The sequence below is a fragment of the Pongo pygmaeus genome, chromosome 22 (genome assembly GCF_028885625.2).
Source record: "Pongo pygmaeus isolate AG05252 chromosome 22, NHGRI_mPonPyg2-v2.0_pri, whole genome shotgun sequence".
Lineage (NCBI taxonomy): Eukaryota > Metazoa > Chordata > Mammalia > Primates > Hominidae > Pongo > Pongo pygmaeus.
The window spans coordinates 55,706,712-55,729,685 of NC_072395.2; the positions used below are offsets into that span (position 1 = coordinate 55,706,712).

Genomic DNA, 22,974 nt, shown 5'->3' on the forward strand with positions numbered 1-22,974 from the left:
TGTCAGCTTCTGGAGGCGATGTTCTCAGCTGACAGCTCTGGCAGCCTCCCCTGTAGGTGAGAGACAGGTAAATGGGACTCTTGCATCCAAAACAGAACAGGGTAAAAATTCTCAAGCGTCGTCGACACATTGAGAAAAAACAAATCCAGCCTCCTGGGCTCTGGTCTCATCCCCAGCCGCGTCATGCACCCCAGACCCTCGTCACCACACATGAAACCCCTTCCTGTTTCTCTATGTAGAAAGGAACTCAGAATAGAGACACTGAGCTATTCGTGTTGTCCCTTTTGTCTTTGTCAACAGAAGAGTTACTTCTTACTCATGAGAGCCCTGTAGCAATGTGGGGACCCTGGGACCAGTCTCGTTAAGCTGGGACTTCCCCGGATGACTGGGGAGAGGAGCTGCAAAAGGCGGGGTGGGGGTGGGGGGCCTTCCCGAGATGGCAGCCCAGCCAGAGGCCAGCATTCTTGCCTCTGGGAAGAGAATAAAGGCCCCAGACAGGATGGAGCTAGCTCAGCCCCGTGCCACACAAATGGCCAGTGTGAGCCTGAAATGTGGAGCTACATTCAGCCCACATAGCACACCCCGGTGGGGCCTCGGAGCCAGGGGTCTGGATCCACCAGAAGCTGCCCCTTGGGAAAAGCAGTGGCATTGTGGTTTGGCACACAGCACCCGGGAGCAGGTGGCCATCCCCTGACACTCACGGACTAGGTTTCTCCTGCTTTTCCCTCAAAGAGGACAGAGGTCCAACTGCCAGCTTACATTTAGGGCAGCGGCAGGGGCAGGTCTACCCCAGGGGCCATGGCCACTCTGGCCCCCAGCACTGTGCCAGGCAGAGAGCAGAGCATGGAATGTGGGGTTCACCCAGAGCTGGGGAGCCTGCAGGAGCCTGGGGTGGCAACTGAGGGCTCAGCGTTCATCCCAAACAAATGGCCTTGCCCACTGGCCTAAGCCCCAGAGAAGGGGGTGGGGACCCCAGGAAATGAAAGCGAAAATAAGCTCCAAATAGGATGAAAAGAAAGAGCTCCATGCCAGCTGCTCTGTTTGCTGAAGACGCTGGTTCCCGTGGCAACGGGGCACAGAGAGAGGGGCTGCCTGGCCAGGCAGGGTCAGCGGGCCCCAGCAGACCCTCCTCTGCTCCCAGCTCTAGTATCTGCAAGGAAACAACGGGATTCCAGCAGTCAAACTGTCTTGCTTGGTGAAGATTTCCATAACCCTCCTGGGGAATGCAGGAGACTTACAGAGACAACACGTGTGCGAATGTTTACACGAAAGAGGTTAAAAGCAGCAAAGAAATCATCATCGTGCCGTCTATGTTTTTAACTACACAGAAAACGTTCGTTACTGCTCAGAAATGTATAAATGGAAGTTCTCGTTTACTGGATGACAATGGAAATCATTTGATTGGTACATTTTGTTGGTTGGTTTTGTTAATACTTTGCTGAATCTGTTAGCATTCCCCCTTACACATCAAACTGTGGTAGCAACTCTGATGGGTTTTGCAAGCATGAAACAGAGGGAAGGGCTACCAAATGGATCTCTGCGGAGCGGTGGTTATCACGGGGAAGAGATGGCAGCATGCTGAGAAAATAACACTGAAGCCTCTTTTCCTAGAAAGGAAGTAGATTGATTATTCTAGTTTTGAAAATAGCACGGGCTCATTGGAAAACCTCCAAACTATACTGAGGGGAGTTGAAGGGTGGGTACCGATCATGACAACAGCCAGCAATGTCCCCCCAGTTTAAACCTGGACACGAGGCCTTCTAGATGTTTTTCTGTGCATAGATACCTTGTTTTGAAAAACAACTAAAACATGCTGTTGTGTAGTCTTTTTTTTACTAGTGGCATAATAGTCCAACACGCGGATGCACTGTGGTGGTTTAAACCACTTCCCATTTTGGGACATTCAGGTGGCTTCTAGTCGGTTTTGTGTTTTGTTACAACAGATCACACCACAGTGAATATCTGTGTGCATAGAGCTGTTTGTTCCTGTTTAATTCTTGGCTTAAGATAAATTCCCCAGGATAGATATGTGGGCTTAAAGGATACGAATTTCTATATGGCTCTTACTGTGCAGTATTAAATTGCTCTCCCAGAAGGGGCTTTATTTACAAATCGCAGGAGCTTCTGCTGCATTTAGCTCCCTGAGTGCCCCCCCCCCCAGCCTGGTGAATGTCACACAAGCCAGGCGTGACCCCCACCCACCATTGTCCAAGTACACAGGGAGCTTGTTCACTTCCAAGCAAGTTCACACCCACAGGGTGTGAACCCAGATCGGCCCAGCCCCCTGGTGCACTCTGCTGCAGGCGCCCAAGAGTGGCCAGGCCTCCTGGGGCAGCTGCTCCTCATTCAGCCCCTGGGGACCACCCTGAAGCCAGCACACTGCCCAACCGGAAGGTGGCTTTCCTCTGAAACACGCCTGGCTCACTTTGCCCTGTTCCTATGTGGGATACCTCGATACCAAGTGCTAAACAAAAACAGAGTCAGACAGAAAACTCATCTGCTAACATTACATGTCACAGGGAAAGTTGGAAACATTCTAAAAGTCCGTCACTGGGGACTGGATTGCTAACATGTGCTACGGCCACACCCTGGAGAAACTTGGAAAATGAAGCTAAGCTCTGTGGAGCAACTTGGGATGAGTTCATGATATGTTAGATGACAAAGCAGGTTGCAGCAGAGTGAATTTGGTGCAATTCCATCTTTGTTTGAAAGTACAAAGGGGCTGGGCGCAGTGGCTCACGCCTGTAATCCTAGCACTTTGGGAGGCCAAGGTGGGTGGATCGCTTGAAGTCAGGAGTTCAAGACCAGCCTGGCCAACATGGTGAAACCCCGTCTCTACTAAAAATACAAAAATTAGTCAGGTGTGGCAGCATGCACCTGTGATCCCAGCTACTCAGGAAGCTGAAGCACGAGAATTGATTGAACCCAGGAGGCAGACGTTGCAGTGAGCAAAGATTGCGCCACTGCACTCCAGCCTGGGCAACAGAGTGAGACTCTATCTCAAAAAAAAAAAAAAAAAAGTACAAAGGGGCGGGGTGCAGTGGCTCACACCTGTCATCCCAACACTTTAGGAGGCTGAGGCAGAAGGAACGTTTGAACCCAGGAGTTCAAGACCAGCCTGGGTAACATAGCAAGATCCCATCTCTACAAAAAATAAAAATTAAAATATTGTTAAAAGGTATAAGCGGCCACCCATGTGTGTCCACACTTCAAAATATTCTGGAAAGATACACCAAACTATCAGAACTGATTTCCAGAGTATAGGATTTAGGGAAATAAATGGGTAAAGTGAGCACTTCGGTTTTCATATTTTGTTGGTTTTTTTTTTACTTTACTCTTGTGTTGTTTAGATTTTTTAGAATGTTTTTGTTCTGAAAACATTAGAAAAAGGTTTTTTAGAAGCTTATCTAAAAGAGAAGATAGCCCTCAACATCTGACTTTTTTTTCTTTTTTTTTTTGAGACAAAGTTTCGCTCTTGTTGCCCAGACTGGCCAGGCTGGTGTGCAGTGGCGCGATCTCCGCTCACTGCAACCTCCGCCTCCAGGGTTCAAGTGATTCTCCTGCCTCAGCCTCCCGAGTAGCTGGGACTACAAGCGCCCGCCACCATGCCCAGCTAATTTTTGTTTTTGTTTTTTTTTTTTAATAGAGATGAGGTTTCACCATGTTGGCCAGGATGGTCTCAATCTCCTGACCTCGTGATCATCCCACCTCGACCTCCCAAAGTGCTGGGATTACGGGCGTGAGCCACCGCACCGAGCCCCAATATCTGACTTTCTGTGTGTTTTCCAAGAGCCCAGTGTGAGGTCAGAGGTTAGGCAGGTCCTTGGGAATTTTGCTTCGAGTGAGTTGCTGCCACCCTGACTCCTCTCCCACAGCAAATAAAACCACACGGGGCTTGGGGGTTTGGGTTTGTCGCTTGCTTTTGCTCTGCCCAGGGCTTCACCAGACTGAAACAGCAGGACCACAGCTCATCTCTGCTCCTTCTCTCTAGGACCAACTGCCCCTGTAAGTACAGTTTTTTGGATAACCACAAGAAGTTGACTCCTCGACGCGATGTTCCCACTTACCCCAAGGTAAGATGAGATTCCGGCCCAGAAGAAGCTGTGGCTGTGTCCCCAGCCCCACGCCCAGCCCTGTGGCCCTGCGGCCAGACCCTGCTGTGTGTACGTTCACATCAACTGCCCTTCCCAGCCCTGGGCTGCGGACAGTGCGGGTTACTTTAAGGCAAAGTATTTTTTCACTTTGACATTTGTTTAGCAAAAGTGATCCCAGACCATACCTTCCCCTGCAAGGACATAATAGCGCCGTGCTGCTGTCTGCCCGGCCCCGGGAGCTGACCTTGGTAAACAGTTTTTACACTCAAACTTTACTTGAAAGAACTTTAATGTTTAACTAAATTTTTAAAAATCCACTCCATTGGCCCTCGTCTCTGAGCAATTCTTAGTTGTCCTGGCAAATTTTGCTCTTTTGCACAAAAGTGTTCTCAGTTCTAAGAGAAGCTGTGATGTTGGTGAAGTAGCAATGGCGTTTTTGAAATAACGACAAAAGGAGGGTCTCAAGATGCTGGTCACCCACTCAACGCTTTCAGCTGGGAAGCAGGCAAAATCCCGGCCCACCTGCTTTTTTTTTTTTTTTTTGAGATGGAGTTTCACTCTTGTCGCCCAGGCTGGAGTGTAGTGGCATGATCTCGGCTCACTGCAACCTCCGCCTCCTGGGTTCAAGCAATTCTCCTACCTCAGCCTCCCAAGTAGCTGGGATTACAGGTGCCCGTCACCATGCCCAGTTAATTTTTTTGTATTTTTTTAGTAGAGACAGGGTTTCACCATGTTGGCCAGGCTGGTCTTGAACTTGTGACCTCAAGTCATCCGCCCACCTCGGCCTCCCAAAGTGCTGGGCCACCGCACCCGGCCTGACCCACCTGACTTGTAATGTGCTCTCGTGCTAAGATTCAGGGGGCACAGGTTCCACAGACAGCAGAGGCCTGGGCTGCACACAGGTGGGCTCTGCCACTACCTGCGGTTCAAGCAATGGCAGAGCCTTCCACAGCCTCCATGAGGGCCACTGGTGTCCATTAGTCAGTGATTCTATCCACGCAGTTCCAAACAATGTCCTGGATATTGTCAGGTTCTGGGGGGATTTTGGGGGTTTTTGTTTTTTTCTTTTGATACTGAGTCTCACTCTGTCACCCAGTCTGGAGTGCAATAGCACGATCTCAGCTCACTGCAACCTCTGCCTCTCGGGTTCAAGTGATTCTCCAGTCTCAGCCTCCTGAGTAGCTGGGATTACAGGCACCCACCGCCATGCCCGGCTAATTACTGTATTTTTAGTAGAGACGGTGTTTCACCACGTTGGCCAGGTTGGTCTTGAACTCCTGACCTCAGGTGATCCACCCACCTCAGCCTCCCAAAGTGTTGGGATTACAGGCGTAAGCCACTGTGCCCAGCCTTATCTGAGGTTTTTGAATGGAGACTAGTGCCTTTTTCCATTGGAAAATATGCCCCACGCTTCTCAGGATCCTGTCCCAGGGAGCCATGAAGCACAGCCTAGATCCAAAATGAAAGGTGTCAGCCCTCCAGATCTGTCCCCTTACAAAAAACAAAAAAACAAATACCCAGTAAGACCTAGGAGAAGACAGTGTGCAATACCAAAGCAGTGTTCTTGTCTTCTGTATAAAACTACAGACTTCTGTCCTTGTGACAGCTTAACCTAAAGCCTGATGTCCTCAGAAGCAACCCCGGGGCACTGGCCCCGTCAGCAGGCCTGCTCTTCTAGCTCTCAGCAGAAACCAGGGATGGGTTCCAGAGAGGAGCATCTCAGAATAACTTCTTAGCTGGTATTTCAATTTATACCAAGTGAATTTTACCCCCGCACTTCACTTTATTGCCCTTTTTCTTTATTATTTTTAAGATGGAGTCTCGCTCTGTCACCCAGGCTGGTGTGTAGTGGCACGATCTCGGCTCACTGCAACCTCCACCTCCCAGGTTCAAGCAATTCTCCCGCCTCAGCCTCCCAAGTAGCTGGGATTACAGGCACCTGCCATCATGCCTGGCTAATTTTTGTATTTTTGTAGAGACGGGATTCCACCATGTTTGCCAGGTTGGTCTTGAACTCCTGACCTCAGGTGATCTGCCCGCCTCGGCTTCCCAAAGCACTGGGATTACAAGCGCGCGCCACCATGCCCAGCTGTTGTCCATTTTATCATCGGGCTTATTGAAGTCTAATTTACATTCAGTAAAGTTATTTAGGCTTGGAGGACAGTGAATTTTGACAAACTTGTTTAGTCCTATGACCTCCACCACAAGCGAGATATGGAACATTTCTGCCACCCCAAACCCTCCCTTCTGCTCCCTCGCCCTGCCTCTGGCATCCACCGATGGGATTTCCAGCCATAGCATTGGCCCTTTCCAGAAGTATGTGGCCTGTGAGTCTAACGCAGGTGCCTTAGAAAGAAAACGGGAGAAGCTGGGCGCGGTGGCTCACACCTGTAATCCCAACACTTTGGGAGGCCAGGGCGGGTGGATCACCTGAGGTCAGGAGTTCGAGACCAGCCTGGCCAACATCGTGAACTCCCCATCTCTACTAAAATTACAAAAATTAGCCAGGCATGGTGGCGGGCGCCTGTAGTCCCAGCTACTCAGGAGGCTGAGGCACAAGAATCACTTGAACCCAGGAGGCAGAGGTTGCCGTGAGCCAAGATCGCACCACTGCACTCCAGCCTGGGCAACAGAGCGAGACTCTATCTCAAAAAAAAAAAAAAAGAAAGAGAAAGAAAGAGAACGGGAGAAAGAGGAGAAACATCTCAGCATGCACATCACCGTCACAAGCCCACGGCGCCTGGTTAACACGGAACTCCTGTCCTTTCTAGTATCTGCTCTCTCCAGAGACCATCGAGGCCCTGCGGAAGCCGACCTTTGACGTCTGGCTTTGGGAGCCCAACGAGGTAAGTGCGGGGCTTGTGGGCACCACGTCCCGGGGGGAGGCAGCTCAGGATCATGGACCCCAGTGGGACCACCCCCGTCACTCTTCCTCCTTCATGCTTTCTCCTCTTCTTTTTAAAGACTAAAAAAAAAAAAAAAAAAATCTTGTTTTGCCAGGTTTTAGTTGAAACTAACACTTTATAGCAGGGCCCAGGAGACCTCACAGCAAGGGGATTCTGTGAGTGGGGCAGACGGCTGTCAGGGGCAGGGAGCCCCCGCCCAGGGCTCCTGATGGCGCTGGGCTCCCCGAGCCATCTGCTCACCCTGCAGACCCTCATGTGCGTGGGTGGCAGCCCTGTGCTGCAGATCGCCCCTGCCAGGAGCAAATCTCTCCTCAAGGAAGGGGCTACGGTCAGAGGGCTCTGCTCTGAGAGCAGTGTCTGCAAAGGCAAGGCACAGGCAGCCGGCTGCCCCAGATAAGTGGACATGTGGGATTCCAGGAACTGTGTCACCTTCTGCAGCAAGGCTTGTGGCCAGGAATTCCAGACTAGTCTGAGTGATACGGTTTGGCTGTGTCTCCACCCAAATCTCACCCTGAATTGTCATAATCCCCACGTGTCAAGGGTGGGGCCAGGTGGAGATCTTGAATCATGGGGGCAGTTTTCCCCATACTGTTCTCGTGATAGTGAGTAAGTCTCACGAGATCTGATGGTTTTATAAATGGGGGTTCCCCTGCACACGCTGTCTTGCCTGCCGCCATGTAAGTGACTTTCTCCTTCTCTGCCGTTCGCCATGATTGTGAAGCCTCCGCGGCCATGTGGAACTGTGAGTCCCTTAAGACTTTCTTTATAAGTTACCCAGTCTCAGGTATGTCTTTATTAGCAGCGTGAGAACAGACTAATACGCTGGGCAACATAGCAAGACCTTGTCGCTACAAAAAAAAAAGTGTTAAAATTCCTATTTGCTGAAAAATATAAGAATGGGGAATTTTTGGTTTCATCTCATTGGCTAATAGACCCCCTCTTTTCACACCCCAAAAAATGAAAAATTCCCCATTGCAGACCTCAGGCTCAGCTGTTTTCAACCCACCAAAATCTAAGGACGTTTTCCTGCTTGTCAGCAACACAGAAAATGCACAAGGCTCCTCAGCAAGCTCACCGGTGCTCTTTGACAAGCTCGGCCGCAGCGATGTCTCTGCAAAGGGCAGAAAGTGGGATCTTGCCTCTTGGCACCCCTGAGGCCAGGTTGCTGACACCTGGGGCACTGCCCTCTCCTAAGTGAACCTCTTTCATGTGCATGGTCTCCCAGCAGGAGAAAAACTGCAGCACCAGCCAGAAAAGCAAAGCTCCGGTCGCCACTCCCCACCCCAGTTCACCTGAGAAGAGCAGCAGGCGGCCAGTCCCAGGGGCTGCACTGCTGCAAACCTGCTCAAAACCTCCAGCCACCATGTGGCAACTTGCTCCCCAGCTCTGAGAGTGCAGGAGCGGGGCACAGAGACGACAGGAGAAGAGGCTTTAAATATGCAGCATGACTGTGTAGGTCAACGCACAAAAAGAAAGGGCCCCAGGTGTGGGAGATGCGAGGGGTGAGAGGGAAAGCTCAGAAGAGACATGTTGGAGCTGCTGGCCTGCAGCAGCTCCTAGGGTCCCTGCACAGCTGCTGAGATTGGGCAGAGCAAGTCCACAGCAAGCAGACACCGCAGACGGTTAGAGCACAATGACTCCTGCTCCCAGCCTGTGGGCAAGCGCCGCACCTCAGCATCATGTAGAAAAATCACCATCCCCAAAGTCATTTTGACCTCAGCCTGCTGGGAGGAAGAGCCAAGCCAGGGGCACTGATGGCAAAGTGCCTGTGTGGAAACTGGCACTCGCTGTCTTTTCTGCCACCTTCTACCAGGGAACCCTTTGAGCGTGGGCCACTGTGACTGGGGAGGTGGGGCTTGCCCCACGAAGCTGAGGGATCTGTGTCTCCATAATAGAAAGGCCACCTCTCTGTCCTCTGATCACAGAGTGGATTCACAGCTGCTCTCAGGGCTGGCAGGTGGGCAAGGCAGACAGCTCCCAGCAGCTGGACTCAGCCTCTGGGTGGCATCTCCCACGGCCCGTGGCTCCTGCCCAGCAGAACTCAAGGGCACCCCAGGAGACCGATGAGGGTTCCAGTGCTTCCAAGAAGTATCTAGCTGGCTGTGTGTGAGAATGCAGAGATGCCCAAGACAGGAGCCTTGGCCTCTGGCAGATCTAGGGATGCCAGGAATTTTGGAGTGTGAGTGGCAAAGAGGGACAACTAAAGGGACACACATGAAAACAGCCCACTCGGCCCCACAAAACTGCATCTGGCCGCCCATGAGGCAGCTGGCACTCAGAGAACGTCAGGGCCCCTAAAGGTGATCACCTCCCTCCCTTCCAGCAGGGGCGCCCCTGCTTTTCTCCGAGTGGCTCGACTCAGTGTCCTGCCCATCACAAACCAGACAGAGGACATGACTTCAGGCTGCTGTGTCCTCCCATCTGTTAGGGCCTCTGAGGGCCCAGGGCTGTGGCCCATGAGCATGGCCTGCCTCTATCAAGTGCAGAGCTGGAAGGCTGCAGGAGCCTCCCCCGTCATCTGTCATCCGTCATCTCATGAGTCCCCCACTCACGACCATGCAACCCACTCAGACCAGGACCCGCCGCCACATGTGGGAGCTGCTGGCTCACTCGCGCCCTCCCAGGGCTGAGGACAGCATGTGCAGCCACAGATGCATCCGGCCCTCCTGCCCCACAGCTTCTATGAAGGCCACATAAGCAGCACCAAGTGGCTCTGTCTGCTGATCGGCATCCCCTCTTGACTGATTTCACAGCAGAGGCATCTGCCTTTCAGGACTGCCTTGAACAACATCTGGGCTGGTCAGGTGGAGAGCGAGGAGTTTCCAGGTTGCATCCCCTATGGTCCTAAGGGCCGGTGTCCAGGATGGTGGGGGGGGCCAGCAGCTCTGGGCAGTGAGGCCCCTGGCTGGGTGGGACAGCCCTCCAGGTGGGAGCCAGCCCTCCTGTCCTCACATGGGGCCCCATTTCCAAAAGCCGGTGCAGCGCCCTGCACATTATCCAACCTACATCTGTACTGTCTCCCCAAGGAAAACGAGCGTGTGGTTCACGTGCTTTAAGGACATTTCCCAGGTAACATTCCAAGCTCCCATCTGTGGCTGCATGTGGGGGAGTTTCCAGTTTTCCAGATGGATTTCCTGTGATGCCAGAGAACCCTCCGCCTCCTTCAGAGCCATCTCATTAATGCAGTGATCGCAAGCTTCGATTTACAAAAACTCGCCTCCCTTGCAGCATTTCCAGGTTTCACACACGGAGTAACAAGTAAAAATGGATTTTTGGGCAGCGCGCCCTGTCCTAGTTTGCTGAGGCTGCCATAACAAAGTACCAGACTGGGGTGGCGTCAGCAGCAGAAGTTGATTCCTCAGTTCTGGAGCTGGAAGTCCAGGATCAAGGTGCTGCCAGGTTCGGCTTCTCCGGAGGCCTCCGTCCCTGGTGTGCAGACAGCCGCCTTCTTGCTGGGTCCTCATGTGGCCTGTTCTCTCTGCACACACATCCCAGGTGCTCTTCCTCCTCTAATGAAGACACTAGTCCCATGGGACCAAGGCCTCACCCTGACTGGATGGAACCTTCATTACCTCCGTAAAGGCCCCGTCTCCAAATAGCCCACTGGGGTTGGGGCTTTACCACGTTGACCTGGGGAAGGGGGCAATTCAATTCGTAACATGCCCTTTTGGGAAGAGAAAATCAGGCAATGAGCAGACACAGGCAGGAAGCCACGCCAGGCTCCAGCAGGGATGGCCCAGTGCCCTGCACAGGCAGCAGGCAGCTGGGCTGGAGGTGGGCCCTGGGCGGAGGACACCTACCAGGTGTATCTAAACTGCCCCTTTCCTGCACATCTTCCTTCACGCTGGGCTCCCCACCCAAGACCTGCTTTTTCCAGAAAGCAAAGCCCACTTTGGTCAAACTCTCGTTTTTAAAAATCACTTCATCTTTTCGTCCCTAACTTAATTAGCTCCAAAGCACTGAGCTGTATTGAAATAGATCACCACAATGACAATAAATCCTCTTTGGGATTGAAAACAAAATCTATTTCAACTTCAACAGGGATATTGATAGAAGACAGGGCTCCACGGAAAAGGGTTAGGAGCAGCGGCTTGCTGCAGCACGGGCTGCATCTGGGCACTGCAGTTAAGACGTTAAAGTGTCTCTGGTCCCAGCGGGGCCCCAGATGAACACAGTTCAGCGTTTCTGGATGTAAATCGTCAAAGCTCCTTCGATCCCCAGCCTCCAGCAAGGAAAGGGCCTTTCTCTCTGTGACACTGCCCGTGCTCAGGTGTGCACCGGATAGAACTGTGTCCTAGAACCCTCAGCTGTGATATTGATCCACTGAGATTGTTTTTCATCTGTAGAAATAAATAAATTCCTTTTTGGTGCCGTGTTTTGTGAACGGGTGCGCTCTCTCACCCAGTCACTGTCCTTTCCAAGAATTCTCCTTGACTTCGAAACTGGCCCTCCACACCCCAGGATCCATCCTCCAGGAGACCCCCAGTGTGCTCTCATACCCCCACCCATCTGGATGGCCTGGAAAGGCTGGTCTGAAGACCTCTCCTCCCATGTCTGCTGACCAGGCTTTGCTCTCTGGGGACTTTCTGGGAGGGGGAGAACCCACCTTCTGCCAATGGCCCTGCTGGCACTCCGAGGACAGCAGAGGGAAGGAAGCCAGGGGCTGGGGAGCCGGCCACACGACTGCCTGGTGCCCATGCTTCTCCTGTGCCCACAGATGCTGAGCTGCCTGGAGCACATGTACCACGACCTCGGGCTGGTCAGGGACTTCAGCATCAACCCTGTCACCCTCAGGAGGTGGCTGGTGAGTGCCAAACCCGTCTTCAGTTCTTCCTGGGCAAGTGGTTTTATCCAGTTCCACAGGAATGGAGGGAATGGATCACCAGGGCACCTTCCGGATGGCACTGCACTCCCCGTGAGCAGAGGCGACATTTCCCCAGGAGTTCTGTGAGGACGCTCAGCCCATCTCTGTTCCTCCTTCCACCAAAACCTTCTTTATGCCCGAGCTCCTGCTCTGATAAGCAAGGAAATAGTGAGACTCTGCCATCATCAAGCAAAGCAGCATGTCCTAAAGCAGCAGTGTGTGGGAGCGTGTGTGTGTGTGGGAGCATGTGTGTGTGTGAGTATGGGGGTGTGGATGTGAGTGTGTGTGTGGGGTGTGGATCTGAGCATGTGGGGAGTGTCTGTGTGCATGTGTGTGTCTGAGTGGGCGTGTGGATGTAAATGTGTGGGAGCGTGTATGTATGAGAGTGGGGTGTGGGTGCGAGCATGGGGGTGTCTGAGTTTAGGGGTGGGTGTGTGTGAATGTGGGGTGGGAGTGTGTGGGGTGGGAGTGTGGATGTGTGTCTGTGTGTGTCAGTGTGGGTGTGTGCATGTGTATATCTGGATGTGGGGTGTGTCCGTGTGTGGGTGTGTGTGAGGGTGTGTGTGCATGTGTGTATCTGTGTGGATGTGAGATGTGTGTGTGCATGTGTGTATCTGGATGTGGGGGTGTGTGAGGGTGGATGTGTGCATGTGTGTGTGTGGATGTGGGGTATGTGAGTGTGTGGTGTGTGAGTGGAGTGTGAGTGTGGGTGTGTGCACGTGGGTGTCTGCCTGTGTGAATATGTTTAGCAGCAGGTTTTTTTAATGAAATATTGCTCAGAACCAAATATTAAAAGCCTAGTAAAGGTTTCATGGTGATTGGGGACCCAGAGCTCCCTCTTGGAGTCTCCCCTCCCCCATCCCCTAACTTTACGCCCCCCTGTGGCTCCTCAGACACCTCCGGGGAGACCCCAGTCCTTGACCGCAAGGCGAAAGCCCGTGGTGGGAGCTCTGTCCCCACACCTGCCCCGGGTGCTGTGGTGTGGTCCGCTGGACGTTCTCAGGGTACCCGTGGTAAACATGGAACACTGTTGACCTCTGGTTGGGATGAGGGTTTGGCAGAGAATGTTCAAACCAGTGCACAGCCTTCTGGGTGGCTTTGGGAGGAGAGGTGGACGGGCCCAGGTACAGGGTGACTCGGACCCCCTGCCTCCCGCAGCTCTGCGTCCACGACAACTACAGAAACAACCCCTTCCACAACTTCCGGCACTGCTTCTGCGTGGCCCAGATGATGTACAGCATGGTCTGGCTCTGCAGTCTCCAGGTGGGTCCTGCCCGCTGCACACCCAGACCTCCACTCTCGGGGGTCAGACGGAGGCCCCTTCCAGGGAGCGGCAGCCCCATCCCACCAAGAAAGCCACAGGCGTGGGGTCCCCAGCTGCTCCGCCCCTCCTAGGGAAGCACCCCCACCCACCGTTGTCAGTCACCCCATGGGCGAGGCTGCTCCTAGGATTACATGAGCAGGTGTGCCCCCGATCTGGTCACCCCGCCACCCCCACAGGTAGGCCGGTCCTCTCCCACCCGCCAGGAGACGCCAGATGGCTGCAGGAGCCTTTGTCCCCCCCTTACCACTCACCCAATTCCACCCCCCTCACCCCATCCCACCCTCCGAGTGAAGAGAGCAAACACCTACGCCCTGTTTTCCGATCCAGGAGAAGTTCTCACAAACGGATATCCTGATCCTAATGACAGCGGCCATCTGCCATGATCTGGACCATCCCGGCTACAATAACACGTATGTACAGGATTTTCTCTTTTTTCCCTTTTAAAAGGTACCCTGGCTACTGGAGGGAACCTGTCAGCCCAACCCTCAGAGCAGTTCCCAGATGGAGCTGTCAACGACGGCCTCCCAGCCCCAGCTCTGCCTCCACTGACACAGCTCCTGGCTTCTGGACTTTGCCCAGGGCCTTGGGTCTCCCCGGAGTAGGAACTTTCAGGATTATCAAACCCCAGGGGGGCTTTCCCACCCCTGTATGGGCCTGGCTCCAGGCTCAGGTGCACGGCAGAGCCCTGGCCCCACCGGCGCCTTCTCCACCCCAGGCAGGGAGCAACATCTGTCCACATGCAGGGATGGGGGCTCCACATGCCCCTCTCAGGAGCTCGCCTCTCCCTGGGCAGGCTCCCAGCTGGCTTCCGCAGGGAAAGCACAGGCAGGGGCCAGAAGAGAGAGAGAAAAGGGACTGCAGAGGGACAGGAGGTGGGTGTGAGGTGTCCCTCGTGGGGCCAGGGATCAGAAAGACAGACCGTTGCTCCACTCCTGCCTCCACAGGCACAGAGTTCCGCCCCATGTGGCAGACAAGGTCCAGGCCATGGGCTTGGGTTTGTGTCCCCAGTGGCGCAGCAGCTCTCTCTGTTGACTTGTGTGTTTGTGTGGCGATGTCATCACATGCCTGAGAGCTCTGCTGCCATGTGTCAGCGCCTAGTGGGTTCCGAGGTGCGGCTGTTGGCGCTCCTCCCGGGGCCATCACCGTGCACACCCATCTGTTCCCCTTATGCCCATTTCACACTCACAGCAGCTGGCACAGCACAGGCCAGCAGAGGCCTTGACCACGGCATCCCAGTGAACCTCAGCCTCGTTCTGCCCACCTGCCTCTGGCACCTGGCGACGTTTGATAATTTCACAAGAGGCTGTGATACCTCAGGGCTTGTCCCAGGGAGCATGCTGCTTCCTCAGAGGTGTCTGACTAGTGGGACTGCAGGAGCATGGGGACGTGCAGTTGCAGGGGCAGCTGAGCGGCAGGAGGGACCTCCTCGCCGGGGCAGGGCACAGGCGGCTCCCCCAGCCCCCACGGCACTTTCTCCCCGACTCTGCTCACTCCACTTACATGCCTGGTGTTGCTCCCCAGTGCAGGTGCCTGGTGAGGGCGCCTGAGCCTCCCCTCACCCTCTCCTTGCCTCCCAGGTACCAGATCAACGCCCGCACAGAGCTGGCGGTCCGCTACAATGACATCTCACCACTGGAGAACCACCACTGCGCCGTGGCCTTCCAGATCCTCGCCGAGCCCGAGTGCAACATCTTCTCCAACATCCCACCTGATGGGTTCAAGCAGATCCGACAGGTGCGTGGGGTGAGGGCCCTCCCACTGGAGTGAGGGCACATTCAGGGACAGAGCAGCCCCCACTCTCCATTGGCTGGAGGCTCCCAGAAGCTCCTGGCCACAGCAGTGCCCTGGGGACCCACGGGAACCCCTCCCTCCTTCCTCACCTCCTCCAGGGCCCAGAGTGGAGCCCCAAAAAGAGGGTACCCTCGCCATGTGCACGTGTATCCCACTGACCTGCACTTCCCAGCCTGTATTTAATTCAGCCTTCACTGGCTCCCTTTGAGATAAATCTTTGTCCCTCTTCCAGCCGAAGAAACTGAGGCTTAGCAAAGGTAGGGGGCCTGCCCAAGGAGGGGACAGGCCCTGGACAGACACATCTGCTGCATCAACGTAGGAGAGCTGCCCCCTGCCCCATAACCCCAGCTGCTGTCACCTGCCACCCACAGCCCAGTCAGCCCCCTTCGTTTTATTTATTTTTTTTTCTTTTGAGACAGAGTCTCACTCGGTTGCCCAGGCTGGAGTGTAATGGCACGATCCCAGCTCACTGCAACCTCCACCTCCTGGGTTCAAGCAATTCTCCTGCCTCAGCCTCCCAAATAGCTGGGATTACAGGCGTGCGCCACCACGCCTGGCTAATTTTCGGTATTTTTAGTAGAGACAGGGTTTCATCATGTTGGCCAGGCTGGTCTTGAACTCCAGACCTCAGGTGATCCACCTGCCTTGACCTCCCAAAGTGCTGGGATTACAGGTGTGAGCCACCGCACCCGGCCGCCCCTTCCGTTTTAGATAAGGGGGCTTTCTGCCTCTCAGGGCGTGATGGGAGAAGAGTGAGAGGACATCTGCGTGCAAGGAAGATGACCCGGTCCACCTGCCCCGGACAAACACCTCCAGCTCACCGAAATAACGCCCCATTCCACACAGGAATTCCTCATCAAACCCTCACTCTCTGACATTTGCAGGGGAGGGAAGCTCTCGGAGTAAATTCTGGGAGAAATGTGTTGGGTTGAATAGTAGCGTCCTTCAAACAAGGTCCACCTCCCGTGAATGTGATCTTATTTGGAAAAGGGTCTTTGCATTTGTACTTGTTAAGATCTCCAGATAAGATCAGTGTGGATTGTCCAAGGGGGCCCTAAATCCAAAGACTAGTGTCCTTGGACGAGACAGAGGAGAAAACAGCCCAGACACAGAGGAGAAGGCCGCATGAAGATGCGGTGATTGGAGATTGGAGTGACACAGCTCCAAACAAGGGACTCGCAGGGCCCCAGGAGCAGGAGGAGACAAGGAAGGACCCTCCCCTGGAGTCTTCTGAGAGAGCAGGGCCCTGCCCACACCTTGATCTTGGTTCTGGCCTCCAGCACTGTGAGAGAATGAGTTTGTTGTTTTAAGCCGCCTAGTTTGTGGTACTTTGTGTGGCGGCCCCAGGACACTCACCCAGGGCACCATCATCTGTGGTTCCACAAGGCAGACCTCAGCCATTTGAAGTCTAAGTGGCTTCCTTCCACAGGCAGCCAACAAAGACTGTCTGGACTCCAGCTCTGGGAAAATACTTACCGCCCTCCCAGATTGCTGCTGAGCCTCCCTTTATCAGGGAGCAGCAGCCTCGTCAACCATGGCTTTCCAATTTGTCTATGCTTCCAGGAAGTTCAAAGCCCAATGTAAAAAACTGAAGTCAGTGAAGCATTTGGGGAAGCTCTGAGGAAGCAGCATGCTCCCTGGGATGGGGCCCTGAGGCACCACGGCCTCTTGCAAAATTGTCAAATGTCACCATGTGCCAGAGGCAGAAGTGGGCAGAAGCAGGCTGTGGTTCACTGGGATGCCGTGGTCAAGGCCTCTGCTGGCCTGTGCTGCGCCGGCCGCTGTGAGTGTGAAATGAACAGAAGGAGAACAGATGGGTGTGCATGGTGATGGCCCCGGGAGGAGTGCCGACAGCCACACCTCAGAACCCACTTGGCGCTGACATACGGCGGCAGCACTCTCAGGCCTGTGATGACATCATTGCACAAACATACACAATTCAACAGACAATTTACAGTCATTATTGAATCACCGGTTCCCAGTACAATTATCTCCCCTTTATCTAAAGGCTCTCTGGCCTCTCCTCCATGTTTGTGCGCCTCCCCGCCCTGTAAGCAGGTGCCCTGTGTGGCTACGATAAGCTGTGGCAAACCTTCGTCTGCAGTAGGTCAAGGGGCAACCGTGAAGAGAAAACACTGCATCTGCTACTGCTACCCCAGTGGGGAGCTCCTCCAGGGACAGGACCTGGGGAATCAAAGCAAGTGAATGCCCCTTAGTGTAGGCCTCGTCCCACTGAGCCATGTCGGAGAGCATCCCGCAAGAGAAGGAGGCGGCACCTGATTGGAGGAGCAGCCACTCTGCACACAGGATCGTTCTCGTGCCCATCCACCACGGGGACACACCAACATTGGCCTGCTTCAAATGCTTCACTGACTGCAAAATATGACTCTCCTCTGGGGGTAAAATTAGTTGTCTCACTTTTTTAAAAATATATTTTGTCATGGAAGATTTCAGGAATAACTGAATAAATGCTTCACTAATAACATAATTAAATGTTTACAGGAAAATTGAATAATTTAAGATACAAGTGATGCCCCCCCAAAAAAATATATATATACATTTGAAATGACATAGATTGATGGGTTTGGGTTTTGTATCTGATGCATGTGGTTTTATTTTCTTGGAAGAGGAAAACATCATACCTGGCACAGAGATGTGTTCTGTAAATGCTTGTGGGGTGGGTGGGTGGATGGATGGATGGATGGATGGATGGATGGATGAATAGATAGATAGGTGGATGGGTGGATGGACAAATGGATGGAAGGGTGGAAGGATGGAAGGACAGATGGGTGGGTAGATGGATGGATGGGTGGATGGATGGATGAATGGACAGATGGATAAATGGGTGGAAGGAAGGAGGGATGGATAAATGGATGGAAGGGCGGATGGATGGATGGATGGGTGGATGGGTAGGTGGATGGAGGATGGATGGGTGGATGGATGGATGAATGGATGGGTTTTTGGGTGGGTGGATGGATGTGTGGACAAATGGATGGGTGATGGATGCACATATGAATCGGAATGAGAGATACATGAGATAATGTGTGCAGGGGGCTCAGTACACAGTAGGCCTCCGTTGAATAATTGTTCAGATTATGCCCGTGTTAACGCATTGTTCTCTTGCTATTTAGGGAATGATCACGTTAATCTTGGCCACTGACATGGCAAGACATGCAGAAATTATGGATTCTTTCAAAGAGAAAATGGAGAATTTTGACTACAGCAATGAGGAGCACATGACCCTGGTGAGTGGCTTGTTCTGCCTGGGTGGGCAGCCAAGCGGTGGGCTGGCTGAGCAGGTCATCCATCCAGCTCACACTGGAAGCCAAGAAGCCGAAATTATTAGTCTTCTTGGAACAAGGTGTCTATAAATCTGGTTTTCAAGGTCATGACTCTTACTAGGAAAGTCCCAGACAGGGCCTCCCTCCTGACGGAGCCTCCTTCATGGTCAGAGGCAGCACTCTCCCATTCCTCCATCTCTTTTGGATTTGAAGCAGATAAGTGGGTGAAGGCCATGCATCTCCCTCTGCTTTCCAGAGAATAAAACCAGCTGTCCCATGAAGGCACAGCCCCACCATGGCACCCTGAAAGCCCACCTCTGTGGGGGCAACTTCAACACAGCTCCCGCTCCCCAAGCCGGCATCCCCCACCAGGCCCACACCATAGCCCAGCACCCCTCCATAACCAGGACACGGTGGCCAGAGAAGGGGCAGGGGGCCTCCCCCATGAGAAGGTGCACCTAGGTTGCCCAGCATCTGCCTTTTGGAAAGGGCAGGCACTGGGCACACCAAGACACACAAGGACCGGAGCACAACTCATGCCTGGAATCCAGCACTTTGGGATGCCACAGCAGGAGGATTGCTCGAGTCCAGAAGTTTAAGACCAGTCTGAGCAACATTAGCAAGACTCCATCTCCACAAAAAAAGAAAGAAAAATAAAAAAATCAGTGCATACCTGTGGTCCCAACTGCTTGGGAGGCAGAGGTGGGAGGATCACTGGAGCCCAGGTCCAGGCTGCAGTGAGCCATGGTCGTTCCACTGCACTCCAGCCTGGGCAACAGAGCAAGGGTCTGTCTCAGAAAACAGAGAGAGAGAGAGAGAGGTGCATGAGAACTGCCCTCCCGGACTTCAGAGAGAAAGCTGGTTTTGTGGAGTCTTGTCTAAGCATCAGGTGCACCCCTGGCATTCTTACTCTGAAATTTGATTGTCTAAAATCAATAGCATCACTTTCCACCTCCAGAGAGGTTGAAAAATAGGGAACTGTTGGCTCAGGCTGACCTTCTAACCATCCAGTCCCAGTAGGTAGAGTCATTAGGACTCATCTCTCTCTGGAGCTGAGGTGCAGTTAATTCCCAAAGGCTGTGCGAGAGGACGGGAGCTCCCGCAGGCAAGGGCTGGACAGCAGACAAACCTCCCCAGGCCAGGGCCTCCAGAAGCCCCTTCCCTAAGAGGGAAACAGTCGCTTCAAGCGGCTTCCTGGCAAGCAAGTTCCTTGCTCCCGAAAAACCAAGGGAAGGCAGGAGGCACCACCTTGTCCTCTAAGATATGAGAAAGGCAGAGATGGACCTGCAGGCAGGGATGACCCAGGCCCCGCCGATGCCTTCCTCCTCTGAAGTGGGAGGGGAGGTCCGGGAAGAGACGGGGAGGGGCAGGATGCCGGAGGATCGGGTGCCAGGTGGTCAGGACAACTGAGCCCAGCTGAAGGTCCCTACTCCCATCCCACCCCCAGCCTTACACACTGCAGCTGTGCAGACCAGAGGCAAAGCGAGGCTCAGAGCCCAGGGTTCCGCTTATCCCAACAACCGGCACCAGGTGGGGTCAGATGACAAGCAGCACAGCCAGGGATCGTCTCACTGCTAGGGAGCACCAGACGGGGCTTTATGAACACAGGTGGAGGACAGAGATTGGGGTAAGGTCTCGGGGAAAGGTTCTGAGTCAAAGTGGGCCCCGACAGGGAGGACTCTGAGGAGAGTGTGGGCTGGCATGGGAGGTGTGAGGTGCAGGGAGTGTGGCCGGCAGGGCCTGGGACCTTGACCTTCCCCAGAGACAGTGCTGCCCTGGCCCTGCCCTAGGTCTGGTGTGGGGACAGCTCCACTGAGGCCTGCCAGGCACAGTCTAGTAATTGCCTCTGGTCTGGAGCCGGACTCCACAGAGGAGTCAAAGAAAGGCCTGAATGGCTTCCTGGGAACTGATATGGCAGGGAAAGGAAGGGCGACCACAGCAGGGTCCCTTCGAGGTCCTGCCAAGGTTGGAAGGCAGGATCCACCAAGCATCATGCAGACACCGAGCTGAGCTGAGCTGCCCCTCACCTAGTCACGTTCTCCAAACCAGCAGGTGCAGCCCACAACCCGGGGGCATGTGCCTCAGCTGGGCTTTCCTGTCTAATCAGCTGCAGAGCCTGGATGGCAACCAACACTTTGGTCTGGAAACCTGGTGATTCCAGACACTCATTTATGCCTGGTGCAGGCAGGGCCGCGGGATGCCAGCCCTCCACCACCTGTCCTATGGCAACATCCGGGCTAGTTTGGGTGGAAGCTGCTGCATCCCTGGGCCTGCCCTATCTCCTCCTGAAGCTCCCATGGTGTGCCCAACCCTGGCCAAGCTGGGACGGAGCTACCTGTCCCCTGGGAAGATGAGCAATGCACCCACCTAGGGAACAGCAGAAAATAGGGGGTGACCAGGCACGGGGCAGTGCTTCAGGGGATATCACCTGGGCTGGGGTGGCCAGAAAGGCTGGAAGGAGGGGACCCAAACAGAACCTTGAAGGTTCATTCTCCATTGAGAAGGGAGCCTGTCCTTCCTGAAGGCAGCCAAGCTCAGCTGCATGGTCCTCCGTCTCTTCCTGCCTGTAATGGCAAGTCCAGACCCGAGCAGCAGCAGCAGCAGGCCGTGTTCTACCTCCTGTTACCTCAATTCCAAAATCTCTTCTTTCAGCTGAAGATGATTTTGATAAAATGCTGTGATATCTCTAACGAGGTCCGTCCAATGGAAGTCGCAGAGCCTTGGGTGGACTGTTTATTAGAGGAATATTTTATGCAGGTAAGAGTCTTGCAGAGCAATCAAGCCTCCAGCCACTCTTATTAGCCCCACTTAGTAAGGGTTTGCGTTAAACAGAGCATGCCAGGGTGTTCCCGCATATTCACTGGGCCGCCGACAGTTCAGCCTCCAGAAAGCCTTCACGGTAGGCGCACATCAGAAACAAAATAGTTTATAATTTGAGACCTGAAAGACAGCAACAATCCAGAAAAGCTCATGTTCTAAAACTGCCACCTGTCACTGCTAATTGAGCCATTATTAGAAGCAGCCTTGTCAAACAGATTGCCTGAAAGTCAAGAAGCAAGAACTGCAGAGGCAGGAGGGGCCCCGGGAGGGCCGAGACCCAGCAGGTCAGCTCACACAGATGGCCACGGGGAAGTTCGGGGACATAGAAAACCAAGCCAGCTGAAAACAACCACCAAATATTAATACAACAGCTTGACCAACCCTAGGAGAAGTCGGGAGGCTTTCTGCAGGACGCTGCTGCCGTCCTGGGATACGTCCAACTCACCTCTGCCTATCTCTCAGCTCGGTCTTCCCAGCTAGACCTGCACGCCCAGCTCTGTTTAGCACTGAAGATACGGTCACCTTCTCCTTGTTCTTACTGAGACACATTTGTGGTGTGGTTTGGTTGGTTGGTGGCTAACTGGCGCATCTTGTCTTTCTCTGAGAACAGCGATCTGGTTATGGGGCATTTCTGTCTCTAATGTCGCTGTCTGCTGCATTCCCTGCAGAGCGACCGTGAAAAGTCAGAAGGCCTTCCCGTGGCCCCATTCATGGACCGAGACAAAGTGACCAAGCCCACAGCCCAGATTGGGTTCATCAAGTTTGTCCTGATCCCAATGTTTGAAACAGTGACCAAGGTGAGTAACTGTCACCACATGTCACACTTGCTTACACTCAGATACATGCATGCACACACAGGCACACACAGATATACACACACGCACACAGGTACACACGGGCACACACAGGTACACACAGGCACACACACAAACACACACGTGCACACACACATACACAGGCACATACACATATACACACGCACACAGGTACATACAGGCGCACACACAGGCACACACATGCACACACACATACACAGGCACACACACAGGCACATACACATATACACACACGCACACAGCTACACACAGGCGCACACACAGGCACACACTCATGCACACACACATACACAGGCACACACAGGCACACAAATGCACACACAGGTACACACATGTACACACAGGCACACAGGCACACCTGCACATCCTGAGCAGCCTCTTCCCCGGCTGTCGTGGTGACCGCTGTCCCTGCGGTCATCCAGAGCCTGCTCCCCGCAGCCTGGCCCGTGACCCCAGCATCTCCCACTCTGTGCTGCACTCCCTGCCTTGCCTTGCTGGGCCCTGGGGGGCCCCTCACTGCCCTCGCCCATCGCTGCCAGCCTTCAGGACCCTGGAGGCAGCACTGGCTGTTGACTCTCCTGTCCCCACTCTGCATCCCAGTTCAACCGAGTCCTCACCTGTGGAGGAACCACTGAGCTCTGTGCCCTCGAGCTGTGAAGCCCCTGTCCAGCTCCCAGTCTCACTGCACCCAGCCACTGAGGCCTTGCTCCCTGCACACAGCTCATTCCTGCCTAGCTCCCTCCAGGGCTTCTGAGCTGCCTGTGGCCCCCTGCCAAGGCCCCCACCTCAAGGCACCCCCAGCGTGTCCAAAACAGGCCCATCTCTTGTTCCCCCCGGGGATCTGGGCTCACAGCCTCACACCCTCCGACCTTCCTGGGCTCCTACGCTGCGGATCCTTCTGCCCTAGGGCATCTCTTGGAGCCACCCCCACCCACTTCTCATTCCCAGGACCCTCAGCCGGGAGGCTGTCAGTTCCTTTCCCCTGCCCCGTGTCTTTGTAAGAACCTCCCAACCTGTCCCCCACCCTCGTCTCACGGGCACGGGGGACACAGCAGGCA

At 54.0% G+C, this 22,974-nt stretch overlaps 1 protein-coding gene across 6 annotated transcripts in view; it reads left to right on the forward strand.

Annotated features, from left to right (window-relative positions):
* The window catches only part of PDE9A (phosphodiesterase 9A), a 123,495-nt gene that overhangs the window by 95,329 nt on the left and 5,192 nt on the right, over window positions 1-22,974 (forward strand). For 5 of the 6 annotated variants that reach the window (XM_054468898.2, XM_054468902.2, XM_054468905.2 and 2 more), the window contains 9 exons: window positions 3,992-4,073; window positions 6,866-6,940; window positions 11,718-11,804; window positions 13,023-13,127; window positions 13,516-13,598; window positions 14,766-14,922; window positions 18,111-18,224; window positions 20,913-21,017; window positions 21,749-21,877. In XM_054468898.2, the coding sequence (XP_054324873.1) occupies window positions 3,992-4,073; window positions 6,866-6,940; window positions 11,718-11,804; window positions 13,023-13,127; window positions 13,516-13,598; window positions 14,766-14,922; window positions 18,111-18,224; window positions 20,913-21,017; window positions 21,749-21,877 (937 nt within the window). The remainder of the gene's footprint in view (window positions 1-3,991; window positions 4,074-6,865; window positions 6,941-11,717; window positions 11,805-13,022; window positions 13,128-13,515; window positions 13,599-14,765; window positions 14,923-18,110; window positions 18,225-20,912; window positions 21,018-21,748; window positions 21,878-22,974) is intronic. The other variant, XM_054468901.2, reaches the window with a different exon arrangement.